A 21703-nucleotide genomic window follows, 5' to 3' on the forward strand; every position below is an offset into this window, starting at 1 on the left:
CCACACATTGCAACTGGCTGATGTGTTTCTCAAACCCATTTTTCTTCTCCAGGTTCTTCCTACTTCTTTTTATTTCTTCCAATTTTTTGTTCAATCAGCTGGACGCTCTATCTCATAGTAATCTCACAGTCTGGATTTTGCTGATTGCATCTACACAGTGTTGCTTCACACGTGTAACTGATCCTCTTATTTCCTATAAATTACCACTTAGACCTGGTAACCATTAGACTTGGGTTGTTGTTTTAAGTAAGGTTATCACAGTATCATTTATGTGAAATAGAGTTCACCCTGTTAGGTATATGATGTTAAACTGCCAAAGCATATAATCATCACATAGTAGTCTACATCCCTTGACATTTATCTAGCGATAATTAACGCTCACCCAGCAGTGCTCGTACCAATGTTTCTGTAGAGTTTTGTTTGTGTTAAGATGGTTATCTAGTAGATTCTTCAAAGAGAGATCACAGTAACTATATTCCCCCTAAGTTCTTGTTCATAATTGGCTATATAGTCACTATACTTGAATGTGCGTTTTACTGGTTTAAAAAATCTGTGGAAAAAAAAAAAATCTGTGGCTTGGACGTCTGGGTGGCTCAGCGGTTGAGCGTCTGCCTTCAGCTCAGGGTGTGATCCTAGAGTCCTAGGATCGAGTCCCACGTCGGGCTCCCTGCGTGAAGCCTGCTTCTCCCTCTGTCTGTGTCTCTGCCTCTGTGTGTGTGTGTGTGTGTGTGTGTGATGAATAAACAAGTAAAATCTTTTTAAAAATAAATAAATAAATAAATAAATAAATAAATAAATAAATAAATAAATAAATAAATAAAATAAAATAAAATAAAATAAAATAAAAGTAAAATAAAATAAAAATTTGTGGCTTAGGTTTTCCTTCCTTGAGATTGTAAATATTTTAACTCATAATATTGTTACAGGAAATTTGTTGACTATCAGATTTTTCTCTTATAAACAACTTTGACTGGCTTGTTGGTTATTGTTTTTGCCCAGATGGCTTTCTTTTTCTTCTTCTTCTTTTGTTTGTTTTTTGTCTTAAAGTAAGAGCCTAGACTATATCCTGTTTTGGCCATTACGTCTATTTTTCTAAATATGTCATGTGCCCCTTCAACATTTAGGTTGTCTCTTATTTTAGGCAAGTTTCTTGAATTACAGGTTTAGTATTATTCTGGCCACTGCTTTTAGAGGACTTTATTGTACACATTACACATGTGGAGTCATCTTTGTTTAATACTTGTCCCTATTCTTTTCCTTAGCCCCTTTGTTATTTCTTCCTGATTTTAAAAAAAAGTATTCCTTCTAATTCTTGTAGAACTAGATATGGTGCTTATTGCTTTTGTGTTCTTTTTAATTTGATCATCATTTCTGAATATTATTATTCACAATTACTTCCTGAGTTCTACTACCTGTTTTCAAATCTTCCTTTTCTCTAATTATCATATTTCTTGATTTTTAAACAACTGATAAATGCTATTCTTTTTCTTTTTGGAAAATTTATTTCAACTCATTTTGAAATGTAGTTAGTTTTTCATCTATTTTGCTTGTATGCTTTTGTTATCTATAGGGATTTATTCTGCTCCTTTCCTTTTAAAAAATTTTTTTCCCAAAGATTTAACCACATTCCATTGAAATGAATTTTCCTGCATTTTTAGACACTAAGATATACACTAAAAGATGGCAGAGCATTTTTTGGCATTTTTAAGAAAGAGATTTCTATCTTAGAAGGTTATTGTTAGGCTCGTGGGCAATGTATGCAGAGCACACTACCTCACATACAGTAGGAATTTAACAGGTGCACATATAGTAGAAATTTAATAGATATCAGGTTAATGACTACTATTAGTCATGGTATCATTTCTCCTGCTGTTATTAACTATTATTATTTAGGGACACTAACTACTAAAAAGAGAATTTTGTACTATGCCTATTGTAAATGACAAACTATATAAATGGAAGTCGAAATTATGATCTTATCGATCCAAAGATCAGCCCAATAATGATATCCTATTCCAACACAGTGCAAGTTAGGAGTTGGGGGTAGAGTATAGAGAAAGCTAATTTTGCATTTAAGGTCTAAATAACAGTCCTGGCTCTATAGCTAATATACTGATTCTCCTGTTCAAGTAAGGCCAATTTTCCACCTGTAATATGGATAATATTAGTTACCACAGGGTATTTTATTTTTATTTTATTTAATGCATGCCAGACAGCTATCACTACTATTGACATATAGTAGATGATTATTAAAAGTAGGTCCCCCGCCCTTCCTTACCTGGAGGGTTTAACACTAATAAAAACATTCTCTAAGCGTTGTCATGAAACTCTTTCAAGGCCAATAATATTCCCTACATTGTTTAAGAGCACTCTGGTCTTCGTGCAACATACTCACCCCTACTTTACACAGACCTCTAATAAGCTTGCTGAAGTCCATATGTTAGCTAAAGACAACAACTTTAAAAAAATATTGTACAAAACCTCCGGTAACCTTTTTCTTCTGAGATTACGTTAATGCCTCATTTCATGCCAAGTATATATACTTTCCACATCTAGCAGGCATATAATCTAGAGGCTTAGGCGTCTAGCAATTCAAATAGTGACTCCGCATGAATATGAAGTTTGTGCAGAGCAAATGCCACATACGCCTCCAGAGCAAGATATATCATTTTCCAAAACTGACCTGCTACTTAGGACATTATGTAGCATAATAAATAAGGCATTATGTAGCATAGTAAAATAAAATTCCTCCCACAAAACAGATTAGTAAAGTAATTGGGAAGATAGGCTTTAAAGCTCAGCAGAGACAGCTATGGACCCCAGGTTTGCCTCCGCCCAGGTAGGTGATGAGCTGGTCCAGGTGATGTCTCATAAGCCTGAGAAATGTGAAATGTGGGCAATAATAACCTAAGATAACAAGGTTTTGGACCATAGCCACTACTCCCCAGATCCTGGCAGTTACTATTTGATAACTAGGATTAAATCAAAGCTCCAGAATCCTAGATTATCTTACTGCCTACACAATTCTAGCTAATCACCTAATAGGAGACTATACTTTATTAAAAGGACTGAATGAAGAAGAGCCTGCAAAAGATCTGACTTTGCTGCAAAGAATTTTTCCCTCTACTCATTTCCCTCCGCATATAGATGAAATAGACATTGACAATTGTTTTTTCCAAAATAGAGTTGAAAAATGAATGCATAAAAGCAAATATACTTACTTATCTATGCCATAAACAAAGGATACAGCAATATTCTCCAAAATAACTATAATTAGCAGAGGCAGCGTAGCAGAATAATCATCAAACATTGTAACGAAGTAATTTCCAGAGCGTTGCACAAATATCAGGCCAATACAAAATGCCAGAAGACAACAGACAACTGTACAAAAGAAATAGATTCAAAAACTAAGCTTTTATTCAGTCAAGTCTTTTAAATTTAATTATGAATTCTTACATTCAAACAATGTTGTCTTCACTTTTATAACCTGTCAATGATAAAAAGAGGCAACACTTTTCCTGATACTTTGGAATATAATACATGGGCAGTTAGTGACTTGGACTTAGCCCCAGATTTAATATGAATCACTGTAGACAGTAACTTTTGACCAGCTACTGTTAATGTACAAGCTTAAAGAGATTTCTGGAATCCATATAATATTCCTATATTTATGTTAGACTCTATTCTCTCACGCACTTCAGTTGAGATGTTGTCAAATACAAAAGATGACTGTGTTCTATTCCTCAACCACCTGTTAGCAGAGGTGAGTAAAAGTGGTAAAGCAGAGGGGATCCCTGGGTGGCTCAGTGGTTTAGCACCTGCCTTTGGCCCAGAGCGTGATCCTGGAGTCCCGGGATCAAGTCCCACATCGGGCTCCCTGCATGGAGCCTGCTTTTCCCTCTGCCTCTCTCTCTCTCTGTCTCTCTCTCTCATAAATAAATAAATAAAATCTTTTTAAAAAAAGAGTAGTAAAGCAGGTACTTCAGTTCAGGAGGGGAGAAAACAACATCCTTGGGTTCACTCACATGGGGGTTCCCCTGACAATCTCCACTAAGCATGGGTTAAGTGAAGTCATCTCCTCCACCTCTTAAACTAGTAGTGTGAGTTACATCACACATAAGTGAATAGTATATGTCAACATATAATGTAGGGAAGGCAAAGTAACTTTACTTGGGGCCTATCACATATGGAAATATTTAAATGCTTGTCACAGTACTGCAGTACTCAGAGTCTCAGGATGGAAGTAGCAGAGCACCAACTTCCACCATGTTACATAGTAAATATGAAGAAAGCGTATTGTAGGTGCTGCAGATTTGATTGGAAAAGATCATAAGTAATTTACTTATCTAAGTCCTACCATACTGTCAGAGAAGACAAAAGCACATCTGGCAAAGATGATGGAGGAACAGTTCATCAAGGTGAAATATGACTTTAAATATAGGTATGATCCCGAAAGACAGGTAACAGAAAAACAGAGGACATTCCCCTCTGCGCAGCACCAAACAGGTTCTCCAGTGGGTTCACCAAATAATACCCTGTGTGTTTTTTCCTTCTACACTGTTGCTTTTCCCTTAATTTTTCAAGCCCTCTTACTACAGAAGGGTTTAGACATGGGGTAAGCATGAGGAAAGCAACAAAGATGTTATTTAGTACACGCATCAAGAAGGATATTGATAGCCTTGAACGGAATAGAAACTTCAGAAGAAGAGGCTGCCTTGTGGGAGATGATAAGGAAGTTTCTCATTTAGGTTCAGCTGAGTTGAGGATGTTGAGACGAAAGTATTTAACAAACTTTTGAAACTGTTTTACATACATACACACAAACTTAACAGAGCAGTGAGCGATAAAGATACATATTTGAGAATTATTTACACACAAGCTATTACTAATCTTCCAGAGCAAAAAAAAAAAAAAAAAAAGAACTTTGAGGAGCTTATATATTATTGCCCAGCATTCAATATCATATTTTTTTCCAATTTGTTTTTGCATTACTTAAAACACTGTTGGACTCTGGTCTGGACTCTGGTCTGTCTGGCTTCCTTAACTATTCCCTTTATCTCTGTTTATATATGCTAAGCTAAAGCTATTACTAAAAAAAAGAAAAAAAAAAGAGCTATTACTAAAGCTATCCTCTGACTACCTAGAAGACCTTTTCCCTTTCCAATTCAACTGCCATCTCTTTCACTGATAGTTCCAGTATATATTTAGGTGAACCTTGCAGCTTCTTGATTCTTGTAACATGTTAAGATGCTATTAGGGTACTATGTTATCTATCAGTATATTACATGGTGTAAGTCTTATGTGCCCAACTTGGTTTTAGTTACTGGTACTATTATTTTTGGAGACAAAGCTCTTCTGTATCTCCTGTATCTCTTATAATTTCTCTTACATCCTTTAAATCCTTCAAATGCAAAGATGATGCAGTACAAAACTCGTACTTTAAAAATTGCTTACAGACTTTACTTATTAATAACCATCAATATTGACAAATTATTTTATTTTCTTTCCTACTCAGAGATATTAACTACTAGCAGGCTACAAGAGATATTTTATATGAACTGAATTTAGGTTTATCAATTTCAACTATGCACTTTTTTGGAAAAGGAATACTGGATCTCAACTTTTAAAAATAATTACTTGTCTCACTTAAAAATTATACATGAACATTCTATGACTTTATTCTAGTGCCAGTAATTGATGATAGTGATACTATTATTAATAAAAAGTAATATAATAAGTAATCACTAATAGTATAATCTACATTAAATCTATCATTTGCATTGTATATAAACATATAAATAAAATAACAAATAATAATAACACATATTCATGAATGGGCATTAATAAAACACTTTCCTATTTCCATCTCTGACCTCTCACCAAGAGTAAAATGGCCTGTGCCAGTTCAATGAAAAGACAAACACTTAAAAACTCACCAGTAAGAATTTCTTTCCTCGCTTTGAAAGTGTCCACAATGGGTGTGATGATCCCTTCAATGGTCCCAAACATGCTGCCAATCCCTAGGTTTACCAGCATGAAGAAGAACATCACTGACCAGAAGGGGGATGCAGGGAAATGTGTCATTGCTTCTGTAAAGGCAATGAAAGCTAAGCCAGTTCCCTGAACTGCCTGTAAAATACATAAATTAGCAACATTAGTACTGAGCAATATTACCGGATGGCTAAATATATCAGTTACATAGGGGAGGGAAAACTGAATAATGCTTGGGGGTTTCTGGAAATAGGCTGATATCATGCTGTCTCCTAAGAAACTGCCTCTGAACAAAAGTTGATTGTGTTACCTCATAAAAACAACAGGCCAGAATTAAAAAAGGAAAAAAGCAAAAGCAAAAACTTTTAAGGGTAACTTAGTAATTAAATCTTTCTTTACAGAGCTCAAGATTTTTATGTAAATGATGGCTCCATCCAGAACTTCCTGCACATCATTCTTTATGTTTAGTCTCATGTGTAGTGTTAGCTATCTTACTGAGAGGGATTAATGGTCAAATTCTCCATTACATTTTCCTTTTTTGGCAATACAGGGAAGGGCAACAAACACAATGATACTTATTAATATTCACATGTTTCATGTTTCTTAAAATAAATGACAGTAGCTAAAGGAAAGGACTTAATCATGACTTGTTAAACATAAATGGCTAAATATCAATTATGTGTCCAAACAATCATGCAATAAATAAATGACAGTCATAATTCAAATTTTGTATTAAATATTATACCGGGAAAAGTATCTAATTTCATTTTCTATGATGAAAGTCAATTTATATTCATAGTTTTAATTTTTTTAAGATTTTATTTATTTATTCATGAGACACAGAGAGAGAGAGAGAGAGAGAGAGGGAGAGACACAGGCAGAGGGAGAAGCAGGCTCCATGCAGGGAGCCCGACGTGGGACTTGATCCCAGGACTCCAAGATCACTCCCTGGGCCAAAGGCAGGTGCCAAACCACTGAGCCACCCAGGGATCCCATCCCCCATAGTTTTAATTTTTGTGGCTTAATCAATGAGATTGCTTTTTAAAGTAAAGCAAACCTATGTAATTTTAAAAAGTATGTTCTTTGGATTTCTCTCTGTCTTATTTTTTTCCCTTTGCTTGTTTCATTCCCTAAATTCTACAAGTTAACAACTAAGATAAAAACTTAGAAAAAAAGAAAGTATGTTCTCCGAAATAAAAAATGTGAGTTTTGAAAGAGCATAATCTTCTGCTGGCATTTTAAGGGTCATTTTCCTAAAAGAAGTCTTACAGATAATGCAAATTTCACTGAATGATAATTACTGTATTGCTTAAACAGAGCCTACTCACTTTATTTAGTTCATCTTCAATTTTACAGGAATTGAGATGAAGAGCAGGAAATTCTTCTTCTTTCACTTTTTGAATGATATCATAAACTAAACGATAATCTTCTGCAGTAACAGCTGAAAGGTTGATATGATGAGGAATAATATCCTGACTAATGTTGCCCATTTTCAAAAGTTTTATGATAATTTTCGAGTTTCTGAAAAATAGAACAACATGATGAATGAAGACTTTTGGGTTTGGGGGTATACTTTGTATATAATTATGTCATCAAAAGTTAAAGGAAATTAATATCCATACTCTGTTATGCATTTCTCATTTATAACATTTGCTTTAAAGCCCAGAACTGCAAACACAACCAGTGTTGCCAGGACAGATGTAAAAAAATTAACGAAGGACACCAGGACAGCATCAAAGTGGCAGTTGTTGTCTCTTTTGTTGTAACTTGAAAAGGCGATGACACCACCAAATCCCAGACCTAAGGCAAAGAACACCTGAGTAGCAGCTTCTCTCCAGACCCTGGGCTCCATCATCATTTCAAGCTGTTTAAAATTAAACATAAGAGAAGTCAGCTGCAAAATAGTATTTCAGAATAATCTACATGGAATTAGTTCTATCATTTAAATACATCATAATGATATTTATGCACCCAAAGGTTATTTAAACTGGAGGAATAATCTGTTCTTAGTAGAATAACAAAGTTTTCACTTAGCAGTGAAACAAGAAATATGAATAAGAAAAACCATAGACAATCAAGTGTGTAGATGGAGATTTTACTCACATAGAGATTTTCTACATTTTCTACATTTCTACATTACAGAAATTTTTAGGTTATTTTTAAGACAAATCAAAAGGAGTATTTGAAATTAACTATCTTCAATCATCTCTTACCTAAGTCTTTGTTTTCTTTACAAAGCAAAATAAATTAACTACCAACATAGTCTAATGATTTAACTAATACCTTGAGTTTTGTGTCTTCTTGTGGTAGTCTAATAGGGCAGATAATAAGCAGATTATAAACTTCGGAGAGTTGACTATTTGTACTTTGCATATTTACATATGTATTTCTTTCAAAAGTTTCCTGAAAGCCTCTCTGAAAATTGAAGCAATTCAACTACATCATCTCAGAGACCCTTTCAGAGCCAATATTCTAAAGTTCTGAACCTGTGCTGAACATCTATTTCAAGTAACTCTGCTATGCTTCTGGGGCAATTATCACTGTGTATAATCAAATCTTTTATTTATTTATTTTTAATCAAATCTTTTAAATTTTTTTTTAAATTTTTATTTATTTATGATAGTCACAGAGAGAGAGAGAGAGAGAGAGGCAGAGACACAGGCAGAGGGAGAAGCAGGCTCCATGCACCGGGAGCCCGATGTGGGACTCGATCCCGGGTCTCCAGGATCGCGCCCTGGGCCAAAGGCAGGCGCCAAACCACTGCGCCACCCAGGGATCCCTAATTAAATCTTTTAAACGGAACAATTAATATTAGCCATATCTGACACAGATGTCAATAAAGAGTTAAATTTGATTTCAATAATAACAGTGTTTAAGTTGGTATTTTATCTCCTTTTACTATTGCAATGAAATTGCCTTCATTGGGAGCAACGTCAAATGTGGCTAAGAACATGAGTTCCACAGTCAGTTTCAGACCCTGATTTTGCCATTTAATAATCCAAAAATAGTGCAATCTAGAGTAAGTGGCTGCCCTCCCTCAGTTTCAGCTTCTTCGACCGAAGATGGGAGTAACAAGGCATATACCACTCTGTCATATTCCCTACCAAACCCTAAGAGCTCAATAACTATTGACATACATGGACTGTATTGGTAGGAACATTGATAAGCACTTTGTATGGATTATGTCATTCAATCTTCAGGACAATCCATGAAATTTATTGCTTGCTATTATCTGAATCTTAAAAAGGTTAAGTATCCTGACTAAGGTTACATGGCAGTTCTGGGAAGAGTCGGAATATGAACCAAAGTAGATTCCAAAATGCAGATTTTCTCAAATATGAGGATTTATTGTCCAATTAATTTTTGCTATTACTATTGAAATAGGATATAGGTACAATATTCTGATGAAGCTTATAGATCGTGATTAGATCTATAATTTATTGGGATACTGGGGTGGCTCAGAAGTTTAGCACCTGCCTTAGACCCAGGGCATGATCCTGGAGACCCGGGATCGAGTCCCACCTCAGGCTCCCTGCATGGAGCCTACTTCTCCCTCTGCCTGTGTCTCTGCCTCTCTCTCTCTCTCTCTCTCTCTCTCTCATCTCTCATGAATAAATAAATATCTTAAAAACATTTAAAAAATACAGATCTATAATTTATTAAGATTTAATTAAAATGTGCATATTGTTTATTAATCTTTGCTACATTATCATCCTGTCATTAACACTGAAGATGAATACACCCGACTATCTGTCTCTACTTTACCCACTAGATGGCAGGCAATGCCTATTTACTAAAGACATTCAGTTTACTTCCAAGTCCAGAACTAAATCTCCATTCACTGTTTTGGGAATAGTTGGTACTCTTTACTTTCTCCTGGGATGAACAACGTAAATTAAAAAGTAATTGACAACGAATCATTATTATATTAACTGACATACCTTGCAGTGACCTAATACAGAATTTTATCTACAGTCAATGAAAAGTGACCTGAAGAGTTAGCTATATTTTAATAGTGATTCCTCGTCTTGTTTATAATGTCAATAACGCCAGTTTTAAATTCAGAGCCAAGTAAAAATGTCATACCAAAGTAGTTTAATTCCAAGATTTCTATTTAAATCAAATATTTAGAATTTTGTCATGGGCAATTGCCAACTTATATAAAGAAGTTCAAACCAAAGGTTGTTATTCGAAGCTCAGAATCTTTTTCTCAGAAATCTTTTTAAAAATATTACAAGATTAATATTTTTGGTCAGTAAATATGGCCCATTTGAAGCTGATTTAAATTGTAATGCAACTGGAATCTATAAATCTTAACTAGGTATTCACTGGGGAGTTCCAACAACTCTACATGCTAACCAGGACTCTTGAATTAGTCAAGAAAATCAGATACCAATGGCAGAATTTTTGCTACTTAGAGAATGAATACCAAGCTGGAACCTGATACCCAAAGAACAAAGTGTCTTTTACATAGTATCAGGGCAGCTGCCAGGAGTGACAAAGAATTCCAAGGAAGATAATTTCTGCCCAAATCCTGCAGCAGGATGCTGGCTGCTCATTCACTCTTCAGATAACTTCCAATTCTGAACTAATTTTGAAATTTTATCTTTATAACTCCATGTTTACCTATGATAGTGTTAGCAAACTAATAACAAAGTGTTAATTTCATTTCATTGAATAACTAAAATGCATATGCACCTCAAAACTTGTTTTTGTTTCCTAACAAATCACTATATCAAGTCCACAGGATTAATTAAATAATTAATAATAATAATAATTAATCCTCAAACTCAGTATTGAGTTCAATTCTAAGATGAATCAGAGAACATAAATTCTGAGCCTTCTATTGACCCGAATGAGAATTTTACTGAAATGTAAATGCATTTATAAAGGTTACAAAAATTCCCAAACTCACCACTATAAATATTATTCTAGGAGGTACAAAACCTCAAAACAAGAACACTGATATTCTCTGAGGAGACAGGATTTAGAGTACAGAAGCCTTCTTTGCCTGGATTCATGAATTTTAGATGATCTGTCAACCTTCTGAGATGTTAAACAAATTAATATGTTCATTATGTTTCTCTGGTAAGAAGATGTTATTATCGTTTTGGGGTTTTCTGTTTCCAAAGGGGTCAATTACAAAAGGTTAAGAACCACTGACATAGAGAAGAAAGTAGAGAAGAGACAGAAAAGTCCTTGGGTGCCCAAGTGGATCAGTTGGTTACGTGTTGGACTCTTCATTTTGGCTCAGGTCATCATCTCAGGGTTGTGGGATTGAGCCCTGTGGTGGGCTCCATTCTCAGCATGGAGTCTGCTTGTCCTGCTCCCTCTGCTCCTCCCTCTGCACCTCCCCCTGCTTGCATTCTCTCTCTTTCAAATAAATAAATAAAATCTTTAAAAAAAAAAAAGATTAAAAAGTCCCAAATTTAACAGTGTAAAAAATTAGAAGTTAGTTTACTATAAAAAGGGGAATTTTTAAAGTTCACATAGTGACTGCCTTACTCTAGAACTAAAATGGAACATTTAAAATTAGAAATAGATGGATATAGTTATAGATATATAAAAGCCCTGGTTTTTCTAGGCTGTTTAATGTAACAGCTGTAATTTAAAAGGTTGGTATACATATGTTTAGGACAATTATCCCTTAAATCTAACTGTGGGAACATTTTAACAGTAAACAAAATGATTTTACAATCATAAGCCATAAATAGAAATGCAATACATACCTTAGGGGTAAACATGTGGCGGATGCCATCAATTGAACCATTTAAAAGGAGCACTCTGACTAGGAAGCATATAAGTACCACATATGGGAAAAGAGAACTAAAATACATGACCTACAAAGAAAAAAATAAATATAGGTGAGACATATTAACAACCATATTCCTTTCTATAGTTAAGATTATGTGTTCTGTTCTATACTTGGACAGTCTCCGTTTTTGTAGCATGATTAATAGTACTATTAATACCTTGTATAACCATCATACTAGAATGGCTTATTAGTCTTAATGCAATGTGACTTATTTAAGGTCCCATTTGAGATATAATAAGAAATAGGGAATCTCCCTTACACTCCTTTAAAATAGTCCACAGGTATGATGTAACTTGAATAGTGTTTCTTATAGTTCACAAAACAAGCAATCTTTAAGAGAAATAATGGCTACCATCTCCCTAACAAATTTCTACTTTTATTGTTTTAGGTCACAGCAACAGTAAAAACAAGTCCTTTTTTTTTTTTTCTTCATTAATCAAAATTCCATTATAATTCTGTAAAGCTTCTGAAGTAGAGGGCAGCCCCTGTTAAGTCTCCTCAGACTCTAATTAATGTCAAGGTTTTACTTTCTGCTTCACTAGTGTTCAGTTTAAAGTTAAGTGAATGTTTCTTGTGGAAAAGAAATTGTCCTGACCAGACGTTTACTGCTTCCTTGACATCTCCACGTGGAAGCCTAACAGGTCTCTAAAACTTTTCAGGTCCAGAAAAGAGCTTCTGACTTTCCCGCAAAGATGTCCCTACCTGTCTCTGTCTCAGCAAATAGCCCCACCATCCATCTAGGTGCTGAAGTCAAACATCTAGAAGCAGCCCTACACTACTGGTAATATTCTCCTAGTTTCCAGGCTACCGCTCATGTTATCTTATTCCTACTTAACACACTCCAGGGATTTTTTCATACAGTTGCAATAAAGTGTGAATTCCTCTCTCTCACCTGCAAAGCCTCACATTAGAGTGGCCTCCCTGCCCACCCCACCACCTGTCCCCCAGCTGAGCTAACCCCCAGGCCCTTGCCAGCTGCCTCAGACCCAGCTCTACAGCCTCAGAACAGAGCAGGGCTGCACTCTCAAGTCTGAGTATGAGGCGCTCATCCCCTGATCTGTATGACTCACTGTCCTGTTATTTATGTCTCACCCTCATCTTTGGTGAACTAAGGGTCAAGGGAATGAACAGCAAAAATGAAGGTCTTTTAGGGAATGACACAAAATTTCAAAAAATGTCTTGGGTGAAACAAGGAAAGATTATAAGTGACTTTAGATTTCACTACAAAACACGTCCTTACTTATGTTCTTTCTTTAAACACACTTTCAAAAGCACTACTTTCCACCAATCTTTATTTAACTACCTAGAATGACACGATACTTGTAGTTTGCCCACAGACATTTATAGCAGAGCTTGAGGCGGGCATCACACGCAGGAGTGGTGAGGAGCAGAGTCAGGAGGGACTCTAACATACTAACTTTTCCAGAAGATTGAATGCCTTTGATCATAGCCAAGCAAACCACAACCCAGGCAGCCAGCAAGCAGACGGTCATCTTCCAGTTTAAGCCCCCACTTTCAGAAATGGAACTGGAAATATTCAGGGTTTCTCTGTACCAGTAATAGGTGGTGGCAGAACTTTTTTCACATTCTGGCTCTACAACTATGGAAAGAAATTCAGAGTAGGAAGAGTAATTAGGTTATTGTTCTGCTCCCAGTAAACCTGTAAATCAGTTCTTAATATTTCATAGAAAAGTACACTATTCTACAGAAGCATTTAAGTTCACCATGAAAACTCAACTGTGCAAAATTGTGAAAAATCCACAGACATGTATTCTTGTTGATATTTTTTATTACACATCGCTGAAATAGGAATATGTAAGCTTTTTATCAAAGTAGTTAAAACACATCAGGTTTATAGCCCCTTCAATGCCCAGAATTATCTGACTGACTTCCTGGGACAGAGCTGTCAAATATGCTAGCTGCTGGTCAGATGTGACTTTTGAAATAAAGCTAGTCTAAAGTGGCATGTACTATAAATACAAAATACCAGAAGATTTTAGAGACGTAGTGCAATTAAACAATGTAAATTAGGGCATTAATAATTTTTCTATTAATTATTTGTTGAAATGTTAATATTTTGGAAAAAATAGTTCACCTATTTCTTACTTGTTTCAGTGTGGCTAGTAGTAAATTTTAGACTACATATATGTGTTGCATTTGATGTTTACTGGACATCACTACTAGAGGGACTTGTCCTTTGTTTACGTTCTAGAATTTAAACATAAATGATTGAAAAACTAAACAAAACTAAACAGAACTAAAGATATAAAAACAATTACTTCAATCCTAATTCTTTTTGCCCTAATTTTTATGTTACTTTTATTTTTTTTCTCCTTTATGACTACCTGTAGGTCCTTTTAAAAAAAATTTGTGTGACTGAAGTATAGTTGACATACAATGTTATTCATTTTGATGTACAATATAATGATTCTACAATTCTGTACATGACACAATGCTCACCACAATAGGTGTAGTTAGTTACCATGTGTCACCATATAATTATTACAGTATTATTGACCATCTTCCTTATGCTGTACTTTTCATCTCCATAACTTACTCGTTTTATAGCCAGAAGTTGTATTTTATTTATTTTAATCAAAATATTAGGCATCAAGAAAGGTGTACAAAATAAAAAATTGTCAAAGTTAACAACTGAAGGGTTGTAATATTTTACCATAATGTCGTGGGGCATGATAAAATAACTTGGGAAGAGCTAGTAAAATTAGATGGTGCCAAAGGTCTTTGCTTTAAGTATGCCAATCCTAAAAGTGAAGAAAGCTTGCTAGGATAATTTTGCAAGATTTTTCTACATTATTTTCAGAAAAGAAAAAAAATCTCAAAATATCATGTCCTTAGCAACTTTATGATCTTTATATACAAAAAAAAAAAATACAAAAAACACTGTATGATATGATACATGTCTTACAAGTGTGTGAAGCATTTTTCACCAAAGGACATTGATCCCAAGGTAGAGGCTGCTGAAAAGATTGAGAAAAATAGAACAAACTCCAGCCAATGATGACATTGTAGTAGAGACCCACAAAAAAGCACACCTGCAAAACAAAATAGTGCGATTACATTATGCTTCCTATGCCCCTTCCTTTGAAATGAGATGAAATGCATAAAGGCCCATTTAACATGTTAAAAAATCCTCCCCATTTCATTTTTATTTGAAACACATTATCTTTTCTAAGAAGATGTCTCTCTTAGGTCTTAGGAACATGCATTATCAAGATTGAACTATATTAATATTTACAGCTTCGATAGTGTATTAGTGCAAACTAATCGTGTTTTTTTTAACACAGTTAAGAGTTGAATAGAAATACACACTCAAGGGTTTCATTTAAATGCAAACTATACAATAACAAACCCTGTAAAAATTATATAACATATACCATACCAGGAAACTTACTACACAACTTGCAAATCCAATGCCACCCAGTTTAGGGCTTATGTAATTCCACACACCAATGCTTCCTCGCCGGATTCTTTGACCCACAGCAAGTTCCAGGAAAAAAAGGGGAATACCTATTACCAGAAGCAGTATTAAATATGGCAAAAGATATGCACCTACAAAGACAAGAACAAATGAAATAGATCATATTTTCAAAAGTCACAGTAGAGAATACACTAATTTTGAATATCTCATAAAAGACTGTATTTGAACTTCTATTATAGTATAATTATAAAGGACTTGAAAGAATATGCAATTTCATCATTTTAAACCTTCTAGTATTTGAAACCTGGATTTGACAGCTACAAAGAGTTTCTGATAAAAAAAAATAATTATTGTAAAAGTAAGAATGTAAAGTTTTAGTTTCATTTTATTGGAAGGGTAGATCTTCATTTTCCATAAAAATAATTGATTTCTCAAAGTTAATTATTTTCTCAAGTAGGCTTCACAAACTCCTGGAATTCTTATTCATATGATGCTCATGAAGTAATTTATTAAATCTCATTCAAACTCAACTAAACATGCATTCCAAATCAGTTTAATTAGAATGAATGAAATTTTATAGTATTAAAGCTGACTTTTTTCCCCTAAATAACAACAGGGAAGAAGAAATAGCAGCTTAGACTGAAAAGGAAAAAAAAAATAGGAAAAGAAAAAGAACTTTTACATCAGACAAATATCATTTTTTCTCATAAATACTTCATTTAAAAAGTATATTTCAGGAATTTTTGTTTCCCTTTTTTTTTAAGAGAGAGAGAGAGAATGTGGGCACATAGGCTAAGGGCAGGGGAGGGGCAAAGAGAGAAGGAGGGAGAGAATCTTAAGCAGGATCCATGCCTAGTGTAGAGCCTGTCATGGGGCTCAATCTCACAACCCTGAGATCATAATCTGAGTCAAAATCAAGTCAGAAGCTTAACCAACTGATTCTATACACTAATTCAAAATTAGTGTATCGCCACCCAAGCACCCCAAAAGGAATTTTTTATTTTTCAAAATTCTGTGAAGGGGCAGTGAAGTTGAGTGAGAAACTAAGATACTTAATACCTATTGAAAATACATGTGCAAATGTATATTATCCTTGTGGTAAGATTTTCATACTTAAGAAAATTATAGCTAAACCTCGAATTAAAACATATGACCAGTTATTTTAAAATAGTTTCACAATGTTAGTATCAGGCTTTATTAACTGATAAAGTTAAATGTGAAACGTATTCATTTCTATATAAGAACACATATGCAAACTATTCATTAAATAACCTCTAGAATGAACTTCCTACATTCAAATTTCCTATCTGGAGCTTTGTCCAATCAGATACTATCAAGGCAATCATGCAATTGATGGTGTCAATGCCATAAGAGGCCATTTGTTGTATTCTCCCATATTTTAAAAAAGAAGTGTTTGATGGCTTTGAATAGATTGAATAGATTCTGAGATTTATCTCAGTATCTTTGTACACCTCTGAAATTATGACCATATACAAGAATTTCCCTAATACTGTGGTCCATAGAAAATCTCTACTTTCTTATGACTGATTTGCAGTCTTTTGGACTTGAGTTGATTCTACAAATGGATATATAATGTAAAGCATGGATGTGTGAGCTCATAAAACAGAATTATCAAGTATCTAATACTAAAATGATTAGTAACATTCAGGTGCTAATGACCTTAAAATGTTTCCCAAAGGACTGAAAGTGCATTTTAACACATGCACCTAATCCTGGAATGTGGATGAGTTTGTGTATGTGTGAATGACAGGGAAAATGAATTAAAACTGGACTCCTTGGTAATCTTTCCTCAGTTATGTGTGCATGACATGCTATTAGATACTTCTAACTCACATTACTCACATTACCCCCATATTAATAATAGTTATAACTAAATAAATTAAATAAATAGAAACATCATAACTAAGACAAAACTGAGCATTTACTATTTGCCAGGCACATTTCTAAGCCTGATACGCATAGTTATCCATGTATTCCTTACAAGAATCCAATGGGGTGAGTATCATTATCATCATTTTACAGATGCAGGAACTAAACTAGAAAAAGTAAGCTAACTTGTAAAAAAGGTCACATGGCTAGTGTGGGAAAGAGCCAGGCTTCAAGGCCAAATTGACTTCAAAACCTGAGCTGGTAAAATAAAATATATATATTTTTTAATATATATATTTAATGTGTATATATATATATACACACATTAAAAATAATAAAATTAAATTAAAAAATAAAAATAAAACAAATAAAATAAATAATTTAAAAAAAAAAAAAACCTGAGCTGGAAGCTTCTATATTACACTACTTATTAAGCATCACCATTGTTCTTTAAGTTTAATATCTTCAGACAAATCATCTTATGTTGGGTCTGTTACTTTTTAGTTCTATTATTCATGAAGTGCCTCAAGTGACAAATGAGTGAGATTCAGGTTGTCTGAGGCTGTTTGACTAGACAGCCGAATACACTACTCAAATATCCCAAAAGCTCAACACTACACTGCATGTTGGGTATAGCCTTTTGTACCCTGGCAGTCATTTAGAGACGATAAAGTCCATTGGCATTTTGTAATATCACTGTCTAGTATTTGTGATTAGAACAAAGGAAACAATAGTAGGAACAGCATTTTGACTCTTTTTGCATTTGAAGATAAGGAGGAGGAGCACATGTTTCTAATAACTAATTTCTATTTTTATTTAATTGGAGTTAGATTTGCCAACATATAGTATAGCATCCAGTGCTCGTCCCATCAAGTGCCCCTCTCAGTGTCGGTCACCCAGTTACCCCATCCCCCGCCCGCCTCCCCTTCCACTACCCTTTGTGCTTTACCCAGAGTTAGAGGAGTCTATCGTGTTTTGTCACCCTCTCTAATATTTCCCATTCATTTTCCCTCCTTTCCCCTATAATCCCTTTCACTATTTCTTATACTAATTTCTAAATATGAAATCCTTTGAGTTCTCTGCCAAAACAAAAATGGTATTAAATGGAAAGCAACATGACTAGCCAAGACAGCCTTCTTTCTCAACAGTGTGGCGAGTGAGGCTCACAAGATGAAAGGCTTAAAGATCAGAATTCATCTTCTGCTAGTCTTGGCAAATGGGATGGCTCATGAAAAACAAAAAGCAGGTAGTATAATAACTAGTCAAGTCAAACAAGTATAACTTATTTGACAAATAATGCATATGTGGTGTTAATGACTAGCTAAGGAGCTTACAGTTTCAGTGGCGTGCTGTGCAGTGTATCATGGACTCACTACATTGATAATTACCTCTCAGGCAGATTTGTCCAACGGGCAACTATTTCTACACCAGTTGTTATGTGCCTAGCTGAATTAACTAAGCAAGATCTTAAATATATCTTGTTATCAGAACACCTTAGCTTTTTATCTTATAATCGAAAAAAGAAATTTCACATATGATTTTATTATTTCATTTGATTTGTACATCAAGTATAAATACCATATTTTCATCCAATCAACAAAACTATCACAAACTGGAATCAAATCCCAAAACATTCTTTCTACCCTTTGTGCGCTGATATGCAGCTAATATAATATTTGGTTTTTAACCACATTTATTTTAATAGTCGCCATGCAATAAAGTTTCAACTCAAATGTTAGTTGACATTACTTGACTTTGATGTACTATAGCACTTGCAGGGCAGCCTTGGTGGCTCAGCGGTTAGCGCCTGCCTTCAGCCCAGGGCGTGATCCTGGAGACCTGGGATCGAGTCCCATGTCAGGCTCCCTGCATGGAGCCTGCTTCTCCCTCTGCCTGTGTCTCTGCCTCTCTCCCTCTCTCGGTGTCTCTCATGAATAAATAAATAAAATCTTAAAAAAAAAAAAAAAAAGAACTTGTATCCCAACATGAACAATACATTCCTTTGTATATACTTTTTAAATTGATCTGTAAGATAATTTTTGTTAAACAACCCTTACTGAGTATGTACACAAATACAAAAAGGTAGGATATTATGTTGATGGAGATATATTTGTTTAAAATTAAGGATGGAGGTGCCTTGGTGGCTCAGGTGGTTAAGCGTCATGATCCCAGGGTCCTGGGATGGAGTCCTACTTTGTCAAGCTCCCTGCTCAGTGGGGACACTGCTTGGATCTCTCCTTCTGCCCCAATCCCCTGCTCATGCTCTCTCTCCCTCTCCCTCCACCCTCCCTCAGATAAATAAATAAAATCTTAAAAAGAAAAATGAAATTATATTAAGGATGCTAATTTCCTTAAAGTTTTCTTTGAAACTAAACTTTGCCCCCCAAATACTGTAGCATTAGAAACCAAATATATATAATATCTAAGGATGAAGAATGTCTGGTATTACATTAATTATATGATTAAATCCCTTCTACTGGGATCTACAAAATTCTGGGCAGCATTTGAACACCATAATTATTGTAAATTATATGTAATTTTCTTTTGAAAAGTGAAATAATTCAAAATTCAGAATTAATAAATTGTGGAGAGAACATTCTTTCTGACTTCTTTCACCAGTACTCTCTTATATGAGAAACTTTAGGTTTTTCTCCGAAGAGTAACTGACAGGCATAAGGGATGCCTCTAACGTTTGTTAGAAAGGTCAGGAATTTAGTGATGTTTAATAGCACCCACAGAAAGAATTTGAGAATGTACTACCCTTAAGTAATCTTTGAGTATTCATAATAAGCCATTAGCTCCTATGGAAACCTAATCTGAAAACAGAGTTGCGCTCACTTTCAACAAAGGAGTCTCCCTGGCTTTACAATGGAATTCATAGTTTCTGAAATAATGAGACTGCAGCAACAACGTGGGCTACTTGAGATAGGCAGTTGTAATTTACTCAGCAATGTGTCACTTAACAACAACAAAAACAAAAAATAAAAAAATTTAAAAAACCCAAAACTTACCACCTCCATTCTTCTGACATAGGTATGGGAATCGCCACACATTTCCTAAACCTACAGAATATCCAACTTGGGCCAAGATGTATTGTAGCTTGCTATTCCAAGCTGGTCTTTCATCTTCGACTTCGGATTCTTCTTCAACATCGATATCTTTCTCTTCCTGAACATCAACAATCAGTTCACTCTTCTTAAAAGCATCATCAGCTGAGTCTTCATTGGAAAGAAGGTCTTTGACAGACTCAATAACTTCATCATCTAATTCTCTTTTTACCACCTTGCTATTCTTCGGCATTGGAAAGTGTGGGTATTACTACTATTATTTTTAAAAAATATCCTTATGGTAAATTTGTTAATTCTTTTTTGAAATATGTTAATTAATATGAATAAAAGATGGAGGAAGGTATCATATAAATCCTTGGTTCAAGGTGACAGAGTCTTAATGAATCCTGGGTCTGTATGTCCAATATCCAATGGATACCTGTAAAATTTTAAGTTGAAAAACAATAATATTAATGGGGGAAAATATTTAAAATACTGAAGACTCTTTATTAATAATTTTTATGATAACTCTTTCTGTAAAGTATAAGACATCTGATTGCCCTTGTCCCTTCAGAGCTTAATAATTACCAGAAGTGGAAAAATTGTAAAGTACACATGTGCTTCAGACACACTTTCTTTTAACTAACTTCTTCCTTCTTGCAAAATCTAATTTGATCTCAGGTATACTCCAATGCAAAACTATGCTATTTGCTAGTAATTAAAATTTTGTGACTCTCTCTCTTAATTCTTCCTTTTTTACCTCTCTAACGCACATCCCTTATTTTATTCCTTACAGAATTACAATTACATGCCATCCTGGTAAGTGTCTTATACAGAATCTCTTCTATACGCATATTTATCATTCACTCACTTGATATTAATTGTAATATGGATAAAATACAGAGATATAAACAGTAATGAATCATATGATATCTACTTTAAAGGAGCTTTTATCTAACAGGGAGAAAGGCACCTCCCAAATAATTACACTACATTATATAATTTATATTACCCAACACCATTAAGATAGGAGACATCAGGAATGTTGAACAAAAGTGGCATTATAGTTGGGCAGGGATGGAGTGAGGCCACACCAAATGTAAGGAATAGCATAAACAGATGCAAGAGGTGGTAACTATCATTATTTGTGTAAACATTCTCTCAAATGACCCAAAAGACACACTGCCACCACTTGACATTTTTCCCTTTATTTCTTTTTACATTATATCTCATATCCTTTTCTCTGTTCAAATACAAACCAAGTAAGTGTATAGGGTGTATTTATAAACCAATGACATTGTCAATTTTAAAAAGTGATTGGGCAGCCAGGGTGGCTCAGCAGTTGAGCCTCTGCCTTTGGCCCAGGGCATGATCCTGGAGTCCCAGGATCAAGTCCTACGTCGGGCTCCCTGCATGAAGCCTGCTTCTCCCTCTGCCCGTGTCTCTGCCTCTCTCTCTCCCTCTCTCTCATGAATAAATAAATAAATCTTTAAAAAAATAAAAATAAAAAGTGATTGAATA

The 21703-nt window shown here is 34.7% G+C and overlaps 1 protein-coding gene across 5 annotated transcripts in view; it reads right to left on the reverse strand.

Annotated features, from left to right (window-relative positions):
* SLC6A15 (solute carrier family 6 member 15) overlaps positions 1-21703 on the reverse strand; it is a 45619-nt gene that overhangs the window by 5675 nt on the left and 18241 nt on the right. For all 5 annotated transcript variants that reach the window (XM_049094328.1, XM_025439119.3, XM_025439118.3 and 2 more), the window contains exons 2-10: positions 20147-20621; positions 15219-15376; positions 14733-14859; positions 13225-13406; positions 11721-11831; positions 7614-7855; positions 7320-7512; positions 5937-6129; positions 3222-3381 (exon numbers count right to left, since the gene is read on the reverse strand). In XM_049094328.1, coding sequence (XP_048950285.1) covers positions 3222-3381; positions 5937-6129; positions 7320-7512; positions 7614-7855; positions 11721-11831; positions 13225-13406; positions 14733-14859; positions 15219-15376; positions 20147-20435 — 1655 coding nt within the window. In that variant the 5' untranslated portion in view covers positions 20436-20621. The remainder of the gene's footprint in view (positions 1-3221; positions 3382-5936; positions 6130-7319; positions 7513-7613; positions 7856-11720; positions 11832-13224; positions 13407-14732; positions 14860-15218; positions 15377-20146; positions 20622-21703) is intronic.

The sequence above is a fragment of the Canis lupus genome, chromosome 15 (genome assembly GCF_003254725.2).
Source record: "Canis lupus dingo isolate Sandy chromosome 15, ASM325472v2, whole genome shotgun sequence".
NCBI classification, from domain to species: domain Eukaryota; kingdom Metazoa; phylum Chordata; class Mammalia; order Carnivora; family Canidae; genus Canis; species Canis lupus.